Source organism: Eucyclogobius newberryi, unplaced genomic scaffold, assembly GCF_026437365.1.
Source record: "Eucyclogobius newberryi isolate DKJ021-1_F unplaced genomic scaffold, fEucNew1.0.hap1 SCAF_6, whole genome shotgun sequence".
NCBI classification, from domain to species: Eukaryota; Metazoa; Chordata; class Actinopteri; order Gobiiformes; family Gobiidae; genus Eucyclogobius; species Eucyclogobius newberryi.
Window position 1 is genome coordinate 21,599,451 of NW_027316278.1, and position 18,585 is coordinate 21,618,035.

The following is an 18,585-nucleotide window of genomic DNA, read 5'->3' on the forward strand; positions in this document are numbered from 1 at the left end:
TGTCTTCCTCCGCGTGAACAAAGAGGGCGTGAGGCGCGCTCTGATTGGCTTCTCGCTCTCTCCTTCTCTCTCCTTGTCTATCTCTCTCTCTCTTTCTTCTTGTCTGTCATTTTGCGTAAATTCACACGGGGCCGTTTGCAGGATTGTTTCCATCTTTAACAGAGCTTAGGCAACGAGTTTGAGGCGAGTCCAGCCGCGTTCACTCACGCCTGGAGCAGCTCTGTCCGCAGGTGGAGGACGAAGCGCGGGCCCAAAAAAAGTCGGTAGGACCAAGACTGCGCCGCGGGGCTGCGCCGTGTGCTCGCAAAACACACTATTCGTCGGTGCAGTTTATATTTCGGTAAGCCTATTCCTTCCTCATGCCGCGTCTACAGTGCCTCAAGTGGGCACCACCGAAACATTGGGGTGTAAAGGAAGAAGTCGTCTATATGCTAGAATTGTTTCCACGAGGCAAAGGTTCATCTAGTTTATATTGAGTCTAGTCTATCGTCAGAAGATTGTAAACACGTGGTCCAGATGTTATAAATGCTACTGTCTTAGGCCTATATTTGATTTCAAAGTGCTCCCTCTAAAAGACAACCCTGAAATTGACATTGGTTTGATCAGAGAGGAAATACTTTTGGTGCCTAAAGTATTTCTGAGAGAGCCTCATAAGCTTCACAGTTGGAGCCCAGAGGGCTTTTTTTTGTTGCTATGACAATAGTGACAATTGTGTGTGCAGTAATGATGCAGTGAAGACCCAATCTATTCTTCATCTGTGTTAAAGGGAGCAAGAGCCAGTAGGGCCACATAAACAAGGATTCATGTGTGAAGCTGAAGTCAGGAAGTTGTGGTCATGAGTTTTAATGCCATGTTATAGTGAGCTCTTTCACAAGAAGGAAGCCAACAAAGCTGCATTTCCAGACCCATGCAGAATATAAATGACTAAATCGCAACCAAAGTAAGACTTAAAGGCATAGCTCCAAACTCAGCAGTGATGTAAAAGGAAAAATGAACGCTCCAGCTGGCTGACATGAGTCACATGAGAATTCAAGATGCCTTTGAACTCATTTCATTCTGAACCCAGAATTGGCTGCGCTTCTTGAGCTCTGGACTCTTGGTTACAAACCTGGTTGTAAAAATGAACGCCTGCCCACATCAGCAATTCATAAACGCAATTCATAACACAATTAAAGAAATATATCAGCCAGATTTTGCAGAGTAACATATCCATACGTCCAGTGTAATATCCTTATCTTGTCACAACGTTGTCTTTGTCAGTGTTTGTCGAGCTAAAACTGACTGTGACCATGACTGCACTGTTAACGCACTAATGACGTACTGTGTTTAGGTCAACTGTGATCCTTTGAGCATTTGACAGGGGCTAATATAGGCCATGAAATATTAACACATCTTAGCAGGGATCCAGGCTGATTGGTTGTTAATATTTCATTGACTCGTTTGTATCCGAGATTGTCAGCTTCGGATTACCTTTCAGTACTCTACCAGACGTACGTATTTACTGGATGCATATTATCTGTGAGTAACAGTAGTGAACTAAACAACTCGTCCATATTGTACAAGTCTCCTTAAATTGAGGAAGTTCTTGAGTGCGCTGGGGGTAGTGTCAGCTTCCTCTGTGACCGAGTGCATAAAAGGGGAAGCACCCTGACGGAAAGAGAGCACTTCCTTTGAACACTATCTCACTTATGATCAAAAGATGTCAATGATAGCTTTTGTATTAACAAAAAATACCAACATAAGCATAGAGTCATCTTTGTAACCTTTTACCCCTTCTCTCCGCTCTGTGGCTTCTCCAGACTTTCAACAGAATCACACAGAAAGGTAAATCAATTAACCTGTCACTTTAAATGTCTCAGATTATGATAATTTGACCTCACTCCAAACCACAATGAACGTACAGAAGCAGGATGCCCACTTCACTGTTAAAACTATTGAAATATAATGACTCACTAGTGGCCCATGTGTTCAGCACCTGTTCCTTTCCTTCAGGAGACACAAAGGCTCCTGAACATCAGGAGAGTGATGGCACGGAGCCAATTTAAACAGCCGCAATAGCCTTTAGTATTTTGGTGCAAGACAATCCAAAAATATGGTGATGAGCAAGTAATAGTTATGACCAAAGATGATCATTTAAGAAGTATGTATACCCATGCAGATCTCAATCTATACTAAAACTAGTATATGCCTTTGAGCAGGGACTAATCATGGAAAAAAATTACCTTTCCTGAAAAGTTTTAGTCTGTAGCGATTGGCTCTTCCCTGGCAGTGTCTGCGCTGATCACGAGGAGTCATAAGACTAAAGTTTGTGGACGAAAGCTCTGACTTTGTGCTGTGTCTTGTTTTCTCAGCGTGTCCCATGATTCCTGAGAATGGATGACGACGTTCAAATTGGAGAGAACAAATTTATCAGCAAGTAAGTATCAGCCATGCACAGTACATACCATACTCACAGATCCAAGAGCAACAAGAGTTTATGCATTATAATGTACATACATTAGGAAAAGTAATTATTTAACCAAGACACTCGCCAAAGGCTTTGCTCAATAACAATTTGTGGTTATATTTTCTTTAAAATATATCAAATCTGCCGTAAAACAAATTACCACAAAATTATTGGAAAAAAGTGTTGATGTCTGTCTCTTTGTTTCCTTGCAAATTGTATCTCTCAGATCTATCATCCTTTCCCATCTGAAGACCTACAACCTGTACTATGAAGGACAGAACCTGCAGCTCCGTCACAGAGAGGTCGGTGCCGATTTCAGCAGTTCCAGTTCAATCCTCTTCTCTTTCCACCACTTGGGCTTTTAATATCCCTTTAATGTCCTCCAAATGTCTGTGCATTGATTATGACATGTTCACTACCAGGAAGAGGGGGAGCTCATTGTGGAGGGCTTGCTGAACATCTTCTGGGGCCTGCGCCGGCCAATCAGGCTCCAGATGCAGGATGACCATGAGAGGCTCCGCCCGCCCCCCTCCTCCACGTCCTGGCACTCGGGCTGCACTCTGGACGGTCAGGGGTAAGAGGTGCATCCTGATCCTGTTACATCCCACTGACCGGAAGTCGTCATAGATATAGATTCTGTGTAGTGTGTCCAAGATAAATAGAGGAATCACCAGAGCGAAACATGAGCTCTGAAAACAGGTTTATATTCAGGTTTTCCAGGGTATTTATAGAGATAACTTGGCATTATATTAATTTGTTGTTTATTTGATAGGAATACATGCAACAAACTTTAACTTCATAAGCCTTATCAGAAGAATCAGAACCAGAAAGGGGTTTATTGCCATTGTCAGAGAAAATAATTCTCAAATGAGGAACTAGCTTTGGCATTAAGGTACAACATCCATCCATCCATCCATTTTCTGCCGCTTTATCCGGGGCCGGGTCGCGGGGGCAGCAGTCTGAGCATGGACTCCCAGACTTCCTTCTCCCCAGACACTTCCTCTAACTCTTCCGGTAGGATCCCGAGGCGTTCCCAGGCCAGCCGAGAGAGGGTGCAACATACAACAGTTAATAATACTAGTAGCAAAATATATCAAAAGGGGAATGCATAGATATATGCATATATTCAGAATGCAAGAGACTTGATCTGAATATATACACAACTTACAGTTGGTCAGAATAGTGCAAAAAAAACGAGCCATACAATGAATGGTTATTGATTTGAATTATAGTTAAAGTGACAGGTGTTTAAGAAGTGTTCATGAGTCTAACGGCAGAGGGAAAGAAACTGTTCTTGTGGCGGGAAGTTCTGGTCTTGATGGACCATAGCCTCCTGCCTGAGGGGAGTGGCCTCATGCCTGAGGGGAGTGGCCTCATGCCTGAGGGGAGTGGCCACCTGCCTGAGGGGAGTGACCTCCTGCCTGAGGGGAGTGGCCTCCTGCCTGAGGGGAGTGGCCTCCTGCCTGAGGGGAGTGGCCTCCTGCCTGAGGGGAGTGGCCTCCTGCCTGAGGGGAGTGGCTCAAATAGTCTGTGTCCAGGGTGAGAAGAGTCGGCTGTTATATGACCTGCACGTCCCAGAGCCCTGGAGACGTACAGGTCCTGCAGAGATGGAAGTCTGCAGCCGATCACCTTCTCAGCAGAGGCACAATGCACTGTAGTCTCTGTTTGTCCCTGGCTGTGGCTCCAGTGTACCACACGGTGATGGAGGAGGTGAGGATGGACCATCCTCTGCTGGTTATTCTTGATGGGGGAGCTAATGGTGGGCCCCCACTTCAGGTCCTGGGTGATGGTGGTGCAGAGGAATCAGAAGGAGTCCACGGAGGTGAGGGGAAGCTGGGGGGCTGTGACTTTCCTGAAGTCCACGGTCATTTCCACTGTCTTCTGGGAATTGAGCTCCTGTGCTGATAGTGAGAGTGAGAGAGACATTCTTTCCCAGCAGCACGCACTGCCTCCGGTCCTTCACAAAGTCAGTGATCCACCTGCAGGTGGAGTCAATCACGTTGAGGATAGGTTCCCGGGGAGTGAAGATGCTGTTGTGTAGGATGATGTGGCATGCCAGGTTGATGGTGTCATCTATGTACAGACCTGTTAGCTTGGTGGAATGTAAACAGTAGCCAGAAAGAATGAGGAAACCTCACGTGGAGAGTAGAATGGTTTGCAGTTAATGAAGAGATATTCCAAAGCAGGAGAGCAATGTTTCGGGACTAGACTAGGAGTGGTTGTTCTGATGTTTAAGAGCTCAGGGTGTAAGAGCATGCTGACACACGATTTACAGAGAAATATAATTTTGTAATCACTAAAATTAAGTATTTTATATTATAGAGTGCCACAAAGCACTGAGGGCCAGCAGCCAGCACAACCAAGCCCACCCACAGTGGAGGTGACCCCACCCTCCGACATCCACCCAGAAGACAACGGCATCAGTGAGGAACAAGCTGATGGTGAGAGCTGAACCATGTGAACTGTTTTAGTGCATTGGTTGTAGGATTCAGGTCAATAAAATCGATCTGGATAAAACTCTAAATAAAGGCAGATGGGTAACATTCCTTCACAACCCCTTTTGAGGATCCCAGCTGGTAAACATTGTTCAGGAAGGTGTCATGTAATTGCAAACTTTTCTTCTATTCTTTTGTAATACAGTTTTAATTTGTCAAAAAGTGAATATCACAAGCATCTACATAATTGGTACTGAGGCGGTTCACACATATATGAGAGTCCAATGTAATATGTTTTATGAGGGCAATATTTACTTTGGATCTTCAGACCTTCACTAATGAGGATAGTATATCTTGGGGTACATGGAGATACCACAACTAAATTGGAACTAAACTAGGAGTTAATCTGGAGCCAGGACTAAACCAGGACTCCAAACACGACCAAGTCAAGTCTAATAATACAATGTAGTATTGGGTAGTTGTAAGTCTAAACAGTTGGACATTGTTTTTGCAGAGGACAGTGACTATAGCTCTCAGCTCCTCAGGACAAAGAGTGACGCTGGAGTCTTAAGGAGGTGCCAGCGCAGATCGCCCAGTGACCAGAGGAAAATAAGGAGACATCGTTTCTCTATTAACGGACACTTTTATAACCACAAGGTAATCACTCGTGTGTCATCATAATTAATGTACAGTGGCTGGACTTTCACACCCTTTTAATTCCTTCAATTTCATGATGGTGTAGCCAAATACAAAACCTATTAAAGGTCCCATAACATGCGAAATCGACTTTTCAGAGCTTTTAACCTTCTTACATTGCTATTTGTGCTTCATATATGTACCCAGAGTATATTTTTGATTGATTCCCGCAGTGTTTAGCTTTATTACAGACTATCTCCTTTCCTCCAATCTCCAAACTGACGGGCGGTGGGGCAAGACCGCGTCATAAGGGCAAGCACGCACGTCATCATCCCCCCTCACCCTCCCCCCTCCTCCCTCTTTGGGGGGAAGTTTTGCAAATATAGGCAAACTAATTCCTATGATTTCACTTTTTTGGTTTGTTGCGAGGGGAATTAAAGACTTTCATAGAGAGTTACAAATCAGGACTAACCCCTGGATTTTGCCTCAGGAGGACTCAAAATGTTAACAGCCATGATTGAGATAACAGAGGGATCTGTACATTTCTATGTGTTGTGTGTTGCAGTGCTTGTAATGGGCCAGAATGCTCTGGTACTTAGTTTCAACACTTCTACAAATGCCCCTTTTGACTACCACCGTTTTCTCCCTGTGGTTTCAGCAGCATCGTACTCTGCAGCTGCTCAGAGTGCGTCTGTGTTTCTGCACTTTACTAACACACAGCACACTTCCTGTGTGCGTGGGCTCCTGTCCTCACTGATTAGCTGCTTTGACTGTCAGGGCCATAGTCATCTGTCTCGGATTGAATCATTGCTGTCATTGGTTACTTTTTCTTGTGCTTGCGTTTGATTGGACATCTGTAGAAAGTAGGTGGGACTACAGACATGGGCAGCAAAACATGAGTAAGTCGTTGCTAACTGAGTTTAAACCTGTGAAACATTCAAACGTTAAATGAGAATATTCTCATTTAAAAAAATAAAACATAAAGTATTTATGTTCTGCCAGGCCAACAGTATGAGCTGAGGTTCAGACGAGATGCATTCATCTCTTAAAGTTAAGCTGAACCAAAACAGGAGCTAAAGTCTGAGTAAGATTGAATTGTTGCTCACCTTGAGAATCTACATTTAGGGAAAAGGAGCTTTTATTTGCCCTTCAAGGCAACTGCTGTTGTGATTTTGAGCATTAGATATTTAAATTACTTTAACTATGTAATTTGTCATGACGAATATCTGACTAAAGCTGTGACTTCTCTGGCCCTTCTCCTGCTGCTGTAAACCTTCTCCTCACTGTGTCCCAAACATAATATAATAGATCCATGGTCCCAACACAGAAGTGTAGTTTGGACAGTAGATGTGTGTTTGTCTTGAGGTGCTGTTGATCAGAGCAGGGACTGTCACGTCTGCAGTGAGCATTATACAGTTGTGTTGATTGATTTGTGACTGTTGTGGCATTGAAATTTACATTGTGAAGAGCATATACAGAGGTTTAGGACAGTGGTCCCCAAACTGGGGGTTGTGGATATTGATCAAATTATTGTCATGTCTGTGTCCTATTTATCATGACTCACGACGATCTTACGGCATATGGGTCACGATGAACTTTCTGTGTATTTTCTGATTATCTGTGGACTAGTCTAAACAATCTTAAAGCGGACGTCATATCAACGTCAGGCCATTTTATCAGACCCAAGCAACAGCTTTATAAAACACAGCTAATTCTTGTGACGGGTCGAATCTCAGCTGCAAGACGAACAACACGCAACTGTTTTGCCTGTTTTTCCATGTTTTCATCAAATAAAGAACTTGAGAACGATCCTCGCCTCCCGCAGTCTGTATGGACTAAACTTCGACAGAATTGGTGGAGGATGCGGGTCTCTCATCGTGGTTGGAAAGGAAACATCTAAATTTTGCTCTAAACGATTCTCTTCTGGATGTCGGCTGACGACGCATAGCGTCCAGTAACGGTTCAGCTGGGAATAATGGGAGAACAAGGACCGAGCCGAAAGAGAGACAAGAGGAGTGGATTGCCAGTTTATTTTTGACTCACAATTGTGACTGGGACATTCAACAAAAGTAAGGCAGAAACTCTGCACATTGAAAATGCTAAATTTGCCAAAACTTGACCTAAATTTTCCACATTGCACAAGTATGAATTTAGTGAATGTTAGCTCATTAGTTTAGACAATCAGTTGGACTGATTTAAAGAGGAGTTGGACTCCAAAACACGTTGGACGTGTAAAAGTACGTACAATCAGTTGGACTGATTTAAAAGGGAGTTGGACTCCGGAAAAAATAAATAAAAATAAAAATAAAACGTGGAACGTGTAGGTAACTAAAGGGAACTAAGAAAGCTATTACTTGGCTTAAAGCATTCTACTGACAAGATAAACTACCCTCTGTGGCTAGGTGGAATTTTTATTTATTTAGTTAATTTTATTTTTTCAAGTTTGTATTCTATTTACATTTTAAATTTATTTATTTTTTTATTTAATTTATTTTTTTATTCGATGTTTTTATTTTTATTTTAAATCTTTAATTTTAAATTAAAATTTTAATATAATTTTTTCCCTAAACGTATTTCATTTCATTATTATTCTTATAATTATTGTTCAAAATGAATACATTTTTGAAGGATCTTGAAAACACAATCCGTGCAAATGAACAAAAACCAAAGGAAGCAAAAAAGCAAACTACACGAATGAAAAACCTCTTCCAAAAATATGCTGAGAAAAAATTGATTAATCACAGTGATGAAGCTGTGGCTCCTCCCACAGAACAACAATGGAATTGTATTCATGAATATCATCAATCTAAGGTCCTGCATTACAAAACACATCAAATTTGGACAGTGAAAGGAAAAACTGTTGACAAAAAGAAACTGAAAGAACATGAAGAAAAATTATCATTTTCAGTGAAACTACATAAAATGGCAAAAGACATTTTAATCAGAAGAGAGAGACTATTTTTGGCCAATATTCAGGTGAAACCAGAAGAGCATCAAACAATCAGAAAAAACAAAATGAAACAGAAAAACAGAAGCGATAAGAGCATCTCTTTTGGAGCGAATAACAAAGATGAAGACTCTAGAACAGATGAGGAGAGCGAGCAGACTGGGGTACAAGGTCGATGTCACAGCTATAGCGCCCCCCCACCTCTGGTCAAAGGAGAACTGCAGTGCCCCTCCTCTGGAAACGAACATCATAGCGCATATGCACAACAGGCGAAAGAACTGAAGAAAATTATGACAGACACGGAACAAGAAAAAACAGCTCCCCACACTTCTACTCCAGCGGCTCCTCCCCTGCAGTGCTCATCCATGGATTCATCTATGATAAAAGATACAACCAGCACCATACCACAGCTGCCAACGAAACATGCTGTAGTCTCGGGTACTCTGACTATGGTCCCGTCAGAACCCACTCAAGAACAAAGACAGATGCAGGATTTGAAGGAACAGATGTTAGCTCTGACAACATTGGTTTCCAGCCAAAATCACATCTCCAAATTCATGCTCGAGCAAACAGTGGCTCAAAAAGAACAACTTGCCACCAATGCATGGTCACCACCTGGGTTGGCTTCGGACACAGATGAAGAAAGAAGATTACAACGACTACTGGAAAAAAGGAACGGGAAGTGGCGGCTGATCTACGCAGGAAACAAAAAGAAAAAAAACTTGGACAAAAGGGGGAAACAGTCCTAGGAACTGGGCTAATAGAAGCTGAAAGTAAGAAGCAAGTACAGCAGAAACTCCACATTCAAAGAGGAGTGGAACAACAGAAGAAAACGGGTTCAGACCCATTTGTGTCAACACCAGATCAATATGTGGCGGGAGCATTCACAGGAATGGTGGATGAGCATGGATACAACAACGCTATCTTGAGTGGAGAACTTCACCCGCTCCCCGTCCACAAGGGTCCCAAGGAGGAAGAGGATGAATTTTCTAGCAATGAAGAGGCTCCTCCACTCATTGCACCTCTCCGAATGACTGCAAGTAACCAAGAAGTGTACCAACCATTTGCACTGAAAGATCTAGAAGGGCTGATGTTAAAACTGCCCGAACTGACACAAGGTGCGCCGGCCTTCCTCAGAGCATTGACCACGAATACAGCGGGAGAAACACTTTGCTGGGGAGATGTGTCTGCAATTCTTATAAGAGCAACAGATGAGAATACGGCGGCCAGGATCCGTTCTGAAGTATCCAAACAGATTCATGCTCCAGTTAGAGCATCCACATCATTTGCCACCATAAAGCCTCAGTTAACTCAGGTACTTAAAGGAATGTATCCCACCTGCCTTCCTGACGCACTGTTGGCTCTGGAAATGAAACATGATGAAGACTACTTTGCATATAAGCAAAGAGCTAAAGCACAGTTCCATGATGCAACTGGAGAGCCCATACAACCTGGTACTGGCAACACTCTCATGTTCTTTTCGACTCTGGTGAAAGGACTACCCAAATGTGTCCAGGATCATTTGGCTGATGTTGTTGGTCTTTACTCAAAGACAGAAAAAGAGTTTAATGCCAACTGCCAACATCACGTTGCTAAGTACCTGAAGGAAAAAAAGGGACGAAATGAGGATATGGAAAAAATGAAAATGGCAAAGATCAAATTACAACTCAAAAAGCTCCAAGAAGAGGTGCAGATAAGCAAAATAAGTCTGCCAAGGTAATGGCTGTGGCAACAGAAGATAATCCAGTGTCAGACAGTGCCCAACAGATTGCTATGGCGGTTAAAATGGTCCTGGGACAAGTACAACCCAGTATGGCAGAACCACAGGCCGTCCCATCCGCCACAGGACCAAAGAACAACACACGTGCTTCAGAAATCATCTACAATCAAGGACGTGAACGTAATACATTCTCTCGTGGAAGAGGACGTGGGGCAGGAGCTGGAAGAGGACAAAACAGGTTCAGCGTGACTCCTGATCAATTCTTAAACTGCTTTGGAACTGGACATTGGGTTCGAGACTGCCCCATAGGGCAAACACAAAGAGGTCAACACCAAATGGCCCCAAACCAACCTGGCCAATTTCAAAGACCTGAAATGATGAATATGAGCCAACCTATGTCAAGCCAGAATCATCTACCACCACCCTTGCCCCTTGTGGTTATACCACATCTTTGGGCCTTGGGCTGGCACTGTTTCTGTTTTTCACCAATATTATTGTTATTGCCTGTGTATTGATTATGATTGGATGCTGTGCTGTCTTAGATCACTTATAGAACGCTTGATTGCATCTGCTCTTACTAAACAACCTGCTTATCTTTGGACCCTGATTACACATGCTATTACTCTGCCAAACACGAATCTAACTTTGACTAGACTTTTTCCAGAATCTGATTACTACAACCCACCATGTGTTTATGATAACTGGGGATGCTCCTTGTCTCACACCGATTTTTACTAAATTATTTCTTTTAAGGATTTGCTTGATTATATAATGATTTAATTTGATTTTTAAATATTGAATATGTTTTTGGGCGGTTTACGTTCTATTATTTTGTGAGGTTGCGTCTGGCGCCTCTTTAGTGTGATCACATGTGAATGTGATCAAAAGGGGGAATTGTGGATATTTATCAAATTATTGTCATGTCTGTGTCCTGTTTATCATGAGTCACGACGATCTTACGGCATATGGGTCACGATGAACTTTCTGTGTATTTTCTGATCTGTTTTCTATCTGTGGACTAGTCTAAACAATCAAGACAAGTGGACGTCATATCAACGTCAGGCCATTTTATCAGACCCAAGCAACAGCTTTATAAAACACAGCTAATTCTTGTGACGGGTCGAATCTCAGCTGCAAGACGAACAACACGCAACTGTTTTGCCTGTTTTTCCATGTTTTCCCATGTTTTCATCAAATAAAGAACTTGAGAACGATCCTCGCCTCCCGCAGTCTGTATAGACTAAACTTCGACAGGGTCAGGCCCCAGAATTAAGTCACATACAGTTTAAATACAGCCGGATGCAGTTTATTCAGCCTGTTTACACGGACCTTAAACCTTGAATTGCATACATTTAAAATTACAAAACGCTCAATGTTTTACTAATGTTATTACAGCCGGAAAGTACCAGCGGGGAATCTTTTTGCAAAACTTCCTAAAATTAAGTTTTTTTATTTTTATAATTACATGAACAAAAATGTATTTATAATCATTTACATTGTAAAATGTAAGAAACTGTAGTCTAACAGTGTACCAGTATCCTGTACATATTGATTAAATATGTTTTTTTTCATCACAGACAGCAGTCTTCACACCAGCGTATGGCTCTGTCACAAACGTCAGAATCAACAGTTGTATGACCACGCCTCAGGTCCTTCGAGTTCTGCTCAACAAATTTAAAATAGAAAACATCCCAGATGACTTTGCTCTTTATCTTGTCCACGCCAGCGGAGGTAGGTTGTGAATTACTGTTACTTAAGACAACAAATGCACTTCCTTTAAGTAAGAGTTTGGTGTTTCAGAGCGAATGAAGCTTAAACGCAGTGACTATCCTCTCCTGCTCAGAGTGATGCAGGGGCCCTGTGAGCTGGTCTGTAAAGTGTTTCTCATGGAGGCTGACCTGGGGGAGGAGGTCACTTATGATGTAAGAAGCGCTGCTTGAACCTTAACAACTTCAGCACGTGTTTTCCCTGAAACATGACTATTCCTTTCCACCAGGTGGCGCAGTATATCAAGTTTGAAATGCCAGTCCTGCAGAGTTTTATCACTAAGTTAAAAGAGGAGGAGGACAGGGAGGTACAGAAGCTCAGAAGAAGGTATGGCTTTGTCAATACATAATAAACAGTTACTGATCAATTAACTTGTTCAATTACCTTATTTTATCTTCTGCTTCTTTATCTTCTAGGTATAATTTCCTCCGTTGTATTATTGAGAAGCAACTCAATTGTGTTCCAGAGGGGGCCACTTGCATGTAACCTTTTCCATTGTCATTCCCTTTCATAAATCAATTTCTTTACATTTTGATACCATTAAAAATTATATATTTACAGCGTGCATGTAAATTATAATTATCAGCAATATTGTACAAGTGCAAAATAGTCTTTCATCCAACCTTTCTTAATGTTTTATGTTGTTTCACTTATGCAGCACAAAGCAACATTCCTAATGTATTTAGCTGTGAATTACAGGTAGAGCCATGCAACAAAAGCACAAAGACCACAGCTTTTCAAAGTGCCTAGTTTAAGGATTGTACAAGCACCAAACAGGTGAAGGTCAGACATAACCTCAGTGACAACTCGGCCCCTGAGGTATTTCGTTTTACAGGGATTATGAAATTACATATCTTTTTAGTTTGGTCATAGAACAGCCTAAATTACTGATAATCTGCCCAACATGCAGGCCTGTCATGATAATTACTATATCAATTTATCGTACTGCTGGAACTATATTTTTGGGGGCTCAGTGTTTACTGTATTCTTTGCACTAGTATGGAATGATATGATTTGAGCCGTAGAGGATCCCTTCTACGACTATAGATACTACTTACTACTTAAGTGTTTCATTTGGCCTTTTATTTGTTGTAGCTCAGATTTACTGGAAATATTCTATTTAGGTTATTATACAGTATGTCACTGGCATAGAGTAGTTTCAATATTATTGTTTTGAATATATCTCACTTCAGAATTAATTATCGTGACAGGCCTACCAACAAGCTCACAACAATGATTAAGCTGTGAAACTATCTTATATATTTTAATAAATAGATTAGATGTGAAAGCACAACTTGAGGCTAAAGCTTTCTTCCACATGCAGCGTCTTTCATTGCTGTGTGCACAATAGTTCAATATGTAAAGGCATGACTGTGTTATTGTAAGATACGCGCATGCATGATTTATTTTCATTTTTATTTTCTATAAAATGTCTTTGTATAGTTGATGAAATTTACTCTTTTAACCTGAACATGTTTTGTACAATTTAATAAAAGAGGTATCTTCAGAGAAAATGTTTACCATTTGTTTCACACAGGTTCACCAGCTGATGTGTTACGAAACAATGCCAATCTTGTTTACAGTTGTAAATATAGACGGATTAGTCCCTGGAAACTTCCAGGTGATTGGTCTTCATTCATTGTGTTAGATAACTTGAACCAAATTAGAAAAGTGTAGGTATTTAAGTAGGGCGTGTGGTACAGCAGCTTACGACCAGCCAATAGACAGCAGTCGGACAGATCCACTCACTGAGCAGCTCAGAGGATCACTGGCCGTGCAGACCAGAAGAGACTGGGACATTCACTATCAGCTTTGGATATAAAGAGGAATCCACTCTTTTTTTACTTTGATCAAATTGACAAGTAAGTCTTGACTGCTTATTTTGTTTCATTCGAAACTGTCTGAATAATTGATTAGATAGGTGTATTTAACATGATGTAAAAAGGCATCAAAGGTATTAAGTGTTTAATTATTTAAAAAGTAAATGGGGGGAATTTTTGACTATATATCATTAGATATTAATGCTGATTATGTATTAGGTAATTGTGTATTTATTGTATAATCAAAAACATGAAGTTTAATTTTAAAAATATGTACAATGTTTAATGGTGTCAGATCTGTTTTGGTAGTACTCAGGATTATTCTTGAACTAAATGACCCAGTGTAACAAGACAGGGATTAGTTTCAGAAATAAACTAGGTATTGTTTTTCCCACTCACCAGACATATGAAGTAATCCTGTTAGTCTTAAACAAACACAAATAAATATAGTAAGCAGGTTTGCCACAATGTAAACGTAATTAAAGTTTGTACAAATTTGACTAATGAAGTCTTAAGTACAGTTTTAGTGTATGTCAGGTGGTATGTTTCAACTCAAACTAGATTACATCTGCAAGATCCTAATTGAAGGGTAAGATGGCATTGTATGAGTCAAAGCTGGATTAGAGCTCCCTCATTTACCTGCATCAACAAAACACAAGCTTGTTATTGTGAGCTGACGCATATGGGCCACGTGTCAGTATTTTTCAACATATCATACTATTTAATTATTTGAAATTATAAAATGTATTTTAGTAGTATATTTTTATTTTAAAAATATCAAAGAAGGATTTCTATAGGCTAATGTTTATAAAGTGAGCAACTTTTCAAGACCCACGTATTTAAAGCTGTAAAATCTTATAAATGAGTACAATTTGAGTCCCTCCATAAAGTGTATTAGCAACACTTTAATTCAAACTGTAAAACTTTTTTTTTTTTATCAACGCACCGCAATGTACGTCATGACCATAAGCATACGTGACGCTTCGGCGTGAGAGCTGAAATAAATTAATTCATTTGTTTGTTTGTTTTATTTATTTGTATTTATTTATTTGTATTTATTTATTGCCATTTGAAACCCAGCAGGTCCAGGCCATGGATCTATGATATTAGGCACACTTACTCTTATTACAAACCGCACATGAATTCCTGTTCCTTTCCCCTCAGATGATGACGTCAGGAAGGCAGAGGCAGTGGTTTATCTTCGCACTAAGCCTGGTGCTCCTTGTGGCCCTGTTGCCCCGCTGTGACGCACGTCGCGGAGGCGGATTCGGCCGAGGAGGAGGAGGAGGGGGCTTCGGTCGCGGCCGGCCCGGGAGCTACAGCCGGGGAGGGGGCAGTGGTCCCAGCGCGGGCAAAGTGGCTGGAGCTGCGGCCGCCGGTGCCGTCGGTGGAGCGATGCTTGGATCCGCTCTCAGTCGACCCGGGTATGGATACGGGGGCTACGGAGGCGGCTACGGTGGGGGTTACGGAGGGGGCTACGGAGGGGGCTACGGTGGGGGTTTTGGAGGTGGCCCACGTGGAGGTTATGGCAGAAGATATGACGCGGAGGGATCCGGAGACATGGACTTTTACTACGGCGCAGCCAGTGGACCGGTCTACAACAGCGTCATTGTCGTGATAGGCTCGGTCTTTGCCTTGCTCATGGGCAACTGGGCAGCCGTCCTGTAGAGACAAAGCCCCCCACGACAGACCCTCACAATCTCAGCAACCAAACCTAATGTTGAGAAGTGAACCAGAACGAACTATGGCTTCAAATAAAATCTATTATTTTTCAGGAGAGTTTGTGTGCCACACTTAAACATTCCCCCATTTGGTCTGTGTTGACCTTCAAGCCAAAGTGACCCCTGCACTGACCTGTTCACTTTTTATACATAATATACGTATGAAGTTGAGAATATGTTTTTGTTTGCATATTTGCAATTAAACCTTACCTTTAGGCTTTTCCTCAACTGCTATAACGAATAAATACTGCGGAAACTGTTCTATAACCTAATCATGTGTTTCAGAATTAAGAAAAAATAGGACAGTTGTCATGGTGATTAACAACAACATATTAATTGAAGTTCTTAAAATGTTGCTGCTATCAGGACGCTTAAACCCATGAATAGGGACAGATGTATGTCATTGTGAAGAAACATCTGTGTATTGCTCCATTTGTATTAAAGATTGTCTTATATTTTTAACTTGTAAAATAAATAACTTACAACTACCTTATGTGTTGGATTTATCTGTTTACTAAGCATTTGGATGTTTAAATATTGATTTCCGACAGAAAGAATGTGTCGTTTAAAAGATTGCCTGAAGACTCTGTAAGATTCTTCAAAACTTGTGATTTAGAAGGCAGAGAGATTTAGAGATTCCACAATTGTTTACCAGTGGCCTACTTGTCTTGTATTCATCAAATAATATACACATTTAAAAACAATAATCAACCGAGCAAAAGTACAAATGCATATAGTTTATATAATAGCCTACAAATCTCAGATGAAGACTACAGCGGTTTCAACATTCATCACAACAACAAGTGTGTTTGCAAAATCAGATAAATAAAATATATTTCAAAATGTGGTACATTGGTGAATCAAACAACAACATGGTTTAAAGTTGACAAACGGGTTTACTAGGTTTTAGGTTCAAATAAGACAATGCAACAAGTATAAGGTGATTTGTCTCTAGGAAATGACTATTCCAGCAGCAGTCAACACCCACAACGTCTCAGAGCACCAGTGACACACGGCTGTTCATTATCATCACAATGGAAGTAACAAATATCATCCAGTGTGACCCCGTCTCCTGCTGCCCGCCTCCCCTGGGACTGGGCGTCGTGTTCTTCCTCAAGTACTTTTCAGAGTAAACGATGTACAGCTCCAAACACCTCCTCACCTTCAGCTGTTCTATCAGAGCTGGGTAACCAATCTCCACAACACTCACCGTGTCATCATCCTCGTCCTCGGCTGTCTTACGGACCCCCATGGCTGCTGGGGCCCCACTGGTTCCGTTGGTGGCCTCGGAAAGCTTTGGAGGGCCACTGGTTGTTGGTGCTGTAGATCTTGAGTGGTTTGCTGTCCGCATTGTGTTACTGGGATGAGAGGGGGGGACTGAACTGGTGGTCAAAGTAGATGTTGTTATAGAGGGAGTCTTGGTAGTTGTCGGCCTGCTCTTCTTTGGGATGGGAAGGAGGTCCTTTCTTTTCATACATGTGTTCATAAAGGTCTCGTAGCTGTCAGGAGGTGCCTTGTAGCTGTAGTCTCTACTGAAGTCATTGGCATCAGAGGACTTCAGACCGTATCTTTTGTACATGTAATAATTGTAGTAGTACTCCTCCTCAGGACTGTGGAAATTAAAGTGTGGACGGGGAAACCTCCCAAGCCCATAACCCAGGGCCATTCCTGCCACAGCGCCCCCAGCTGCTGCCATCACTGCTTTGCGCCCAAACCCTTTGGACTTCTCAGAAGGAACATAGCCGATAGCTTGCGCTGAGCGTGCAAAAGGAGAGCCTCCAGCAGCATAGCCACTATACCCAAAGCTACCTCCATAATGTGGGCTAAGGATGTGGTTATTAGGGTTTTGGTTAATGTATCCACCCGGGTAACCACCTCCATGCCCTCCGGTTCCATAGGATCCATATCCTCCCTGTCCACCATAACCTCCTTGGGTTCCATATCCTCGTCCAGGATACCCTCCTCCCTGTGCTGGGTATCCTCCTCCCTGTGCTGGGTATCCTCCATGTCCAGGGTACCCACCTCCCTGTGCTGGATACCCACCTCCCTGTGCCGGGTACCGTCCTCCCTGTGCCGGGTACCCACCTCCCTGTGCCGGGTAGCTTCCTCCCTGTGCCGGGTAACCTCCCCCCTGTGCCGGGTGGCCTCCCCCCTGTGCCGGGTAGCCTCCCCCCTGTGCCGGGTGGCCTCCCCCCTGTGCCGGGTAGCCTCCCCCCTGTGCCGGGTAACCTCCCCCCTGTGCCGGGTAGCCTCCTCCCTGTGCCGGGTAGCCTCCCCCCTGTGCCGGGTAGCCTCCCCCCTGTGCCGGGTAACCTCCTCCCTGTGCCGGGTAGCCTCCTCCATGTCCTCCAGTTCCTCCCTGTGCTCCTCCAGGATACCCTGGAGCTGGCTGCTGAGGCCTTGGGTTGACGTGACTTCCAGGTGTGTCTTGTTTGTGCACAGAGCCACCTTGGTTAAATTTGTTGGGGTTTGGTTTTGGATTCTTATTTCTATTTAAAATCGTATCAAGAAGTCCCCCTTTCTTCTTGGCCAGTATAATGGGACAGTTGACCAAGACAAAGGTCACGCATAGGAAAACTGTGAGCTTCATCAGAAAACTGCAAAAATAAACAAATATAAAAATGAATGTAAAAGTTTTATTAAAATATCAGCCAAATTGCGAGCCACTCGGCCATGCTGTTGGTGACGCCTTTAAAAGTACAGCATGCAAACTAACTACAAATAAAGAACATTTCAGCAGAATGGGCAATAGACCCATTAGAGTGTAATGAACATAGAACACAGTTAAAAGTACGAAGGAATAACTGACCTTAGTGCGCCAACACCTCAACACCACGATTCGTCTGAGATCAAATGCCAAAACTATTTCTGTCAGGTCCCCCTTGACAAAAATAGTCCTGACTCGTCCTCCACGTGTTATGTTCCAGCTGTAATATTCACCAAACTAAAACCACCAAGAGTGCGATAATAGGGAACTATGTGGAGCGTTTTATTTTCTCAATTTGCGCTGTACGCACTGACACCTATAGATCCATGACACACATCAGATCAAAAGTTCAGAATTAACTAAATGGCATCATTCCAGAAATTGCG

The 18,585-nt window shown here is 42.4% G+C and overlaps 2 protein-coding genes across 8 annotated transcripts; one reads left to right on the forward strand and one right to left on the reverse strand.

Annotated features, from left to right (window-relative positions):
* The first annotated feature begins 59 nt into the window (after positions 1-59).
* On the forward strand, positions 60-13,369 carry rassf2b (Ras association domain family member 2b). 3 transcript variants are annotated; one of them, XM_072433732.1, is made up of 11 exons: positions 60-340; positions 1,800-1,824; positions 2,352-2,416; positions 2,673-2,748; positions 2,869-3,020; positions 4,769-4,887; positions 5,396-5,538; positions 11,762-11,915; positions 11,985-12,106; positions 12,181-12,278; positions 12,368-13,369. In XM_072433732.1, the coding sequence occupies exons 3-11, from the start codon at positions 2,373-2,375 to the stop codon at positions 12,435-12,437; spliced, it is 978 nt and encodes a 325-aa protein (XP_072289833.1). In that variant the 5' UTR covers positions 60-340; positions 1,800-1,824; positions 2,352-2,372; the 3' UTR covers positions 12,438-13,369. The 3 variants fall into 3 exon arrangements, with proteins under 3 accessions (XP_072289833.1, XP_072289834.1, XP_072289832.1); XM_072433733.1 differs by lacking the exon at positions 1,800-1,824; XM_072433731.1 differs by lacking the exon at positions 60-340 and having other exon boundaries at positions 1,542-1,824.
* A 2,780-nt stretch (positions 13,370-16,149) lies between these two features.
* On the reverse strand, positions 16,150-18,440 carry LOC140347398 (uncharacterized). Of its 5 annotated transcripts, none has more exons than XM_072433833.1 (3): positions 18,302-18,440; positions 17,515-18,089; positions 16,150-17,475 (listed from the first exon to the last, which is right to left on the reverse strand). In XM_072433833.1, the coding sequence occupies exons 2-3, from the start codon at positions 18,080-18,082 to the stop codon at positions 16,487-16,489; spliced, it is 1,557 nt and encodes a 518-aa protein (XP_072289934.1). In that variant the 5' UTR covers positions 18,083-18,089; positions 18,302-18,440; the 3' UTR covers positions 16,150-16,486. The 5 variants fall into 5 exon arrangements, with proteins under 5 accessions (XP_072289934.1, XP_072289935.1, XP_072289933.1 ...); XM_072433834.1 differs by having other exon boundaries at positions 16,151-17,475; positions 17,536-18,089; XM_072433835.1 differs by having other exon boundaries at positions 16,159-17,472; positions 17,722-18,089.
* Positions 18,441-18,585: the final 145 nt, after the last annotated feature.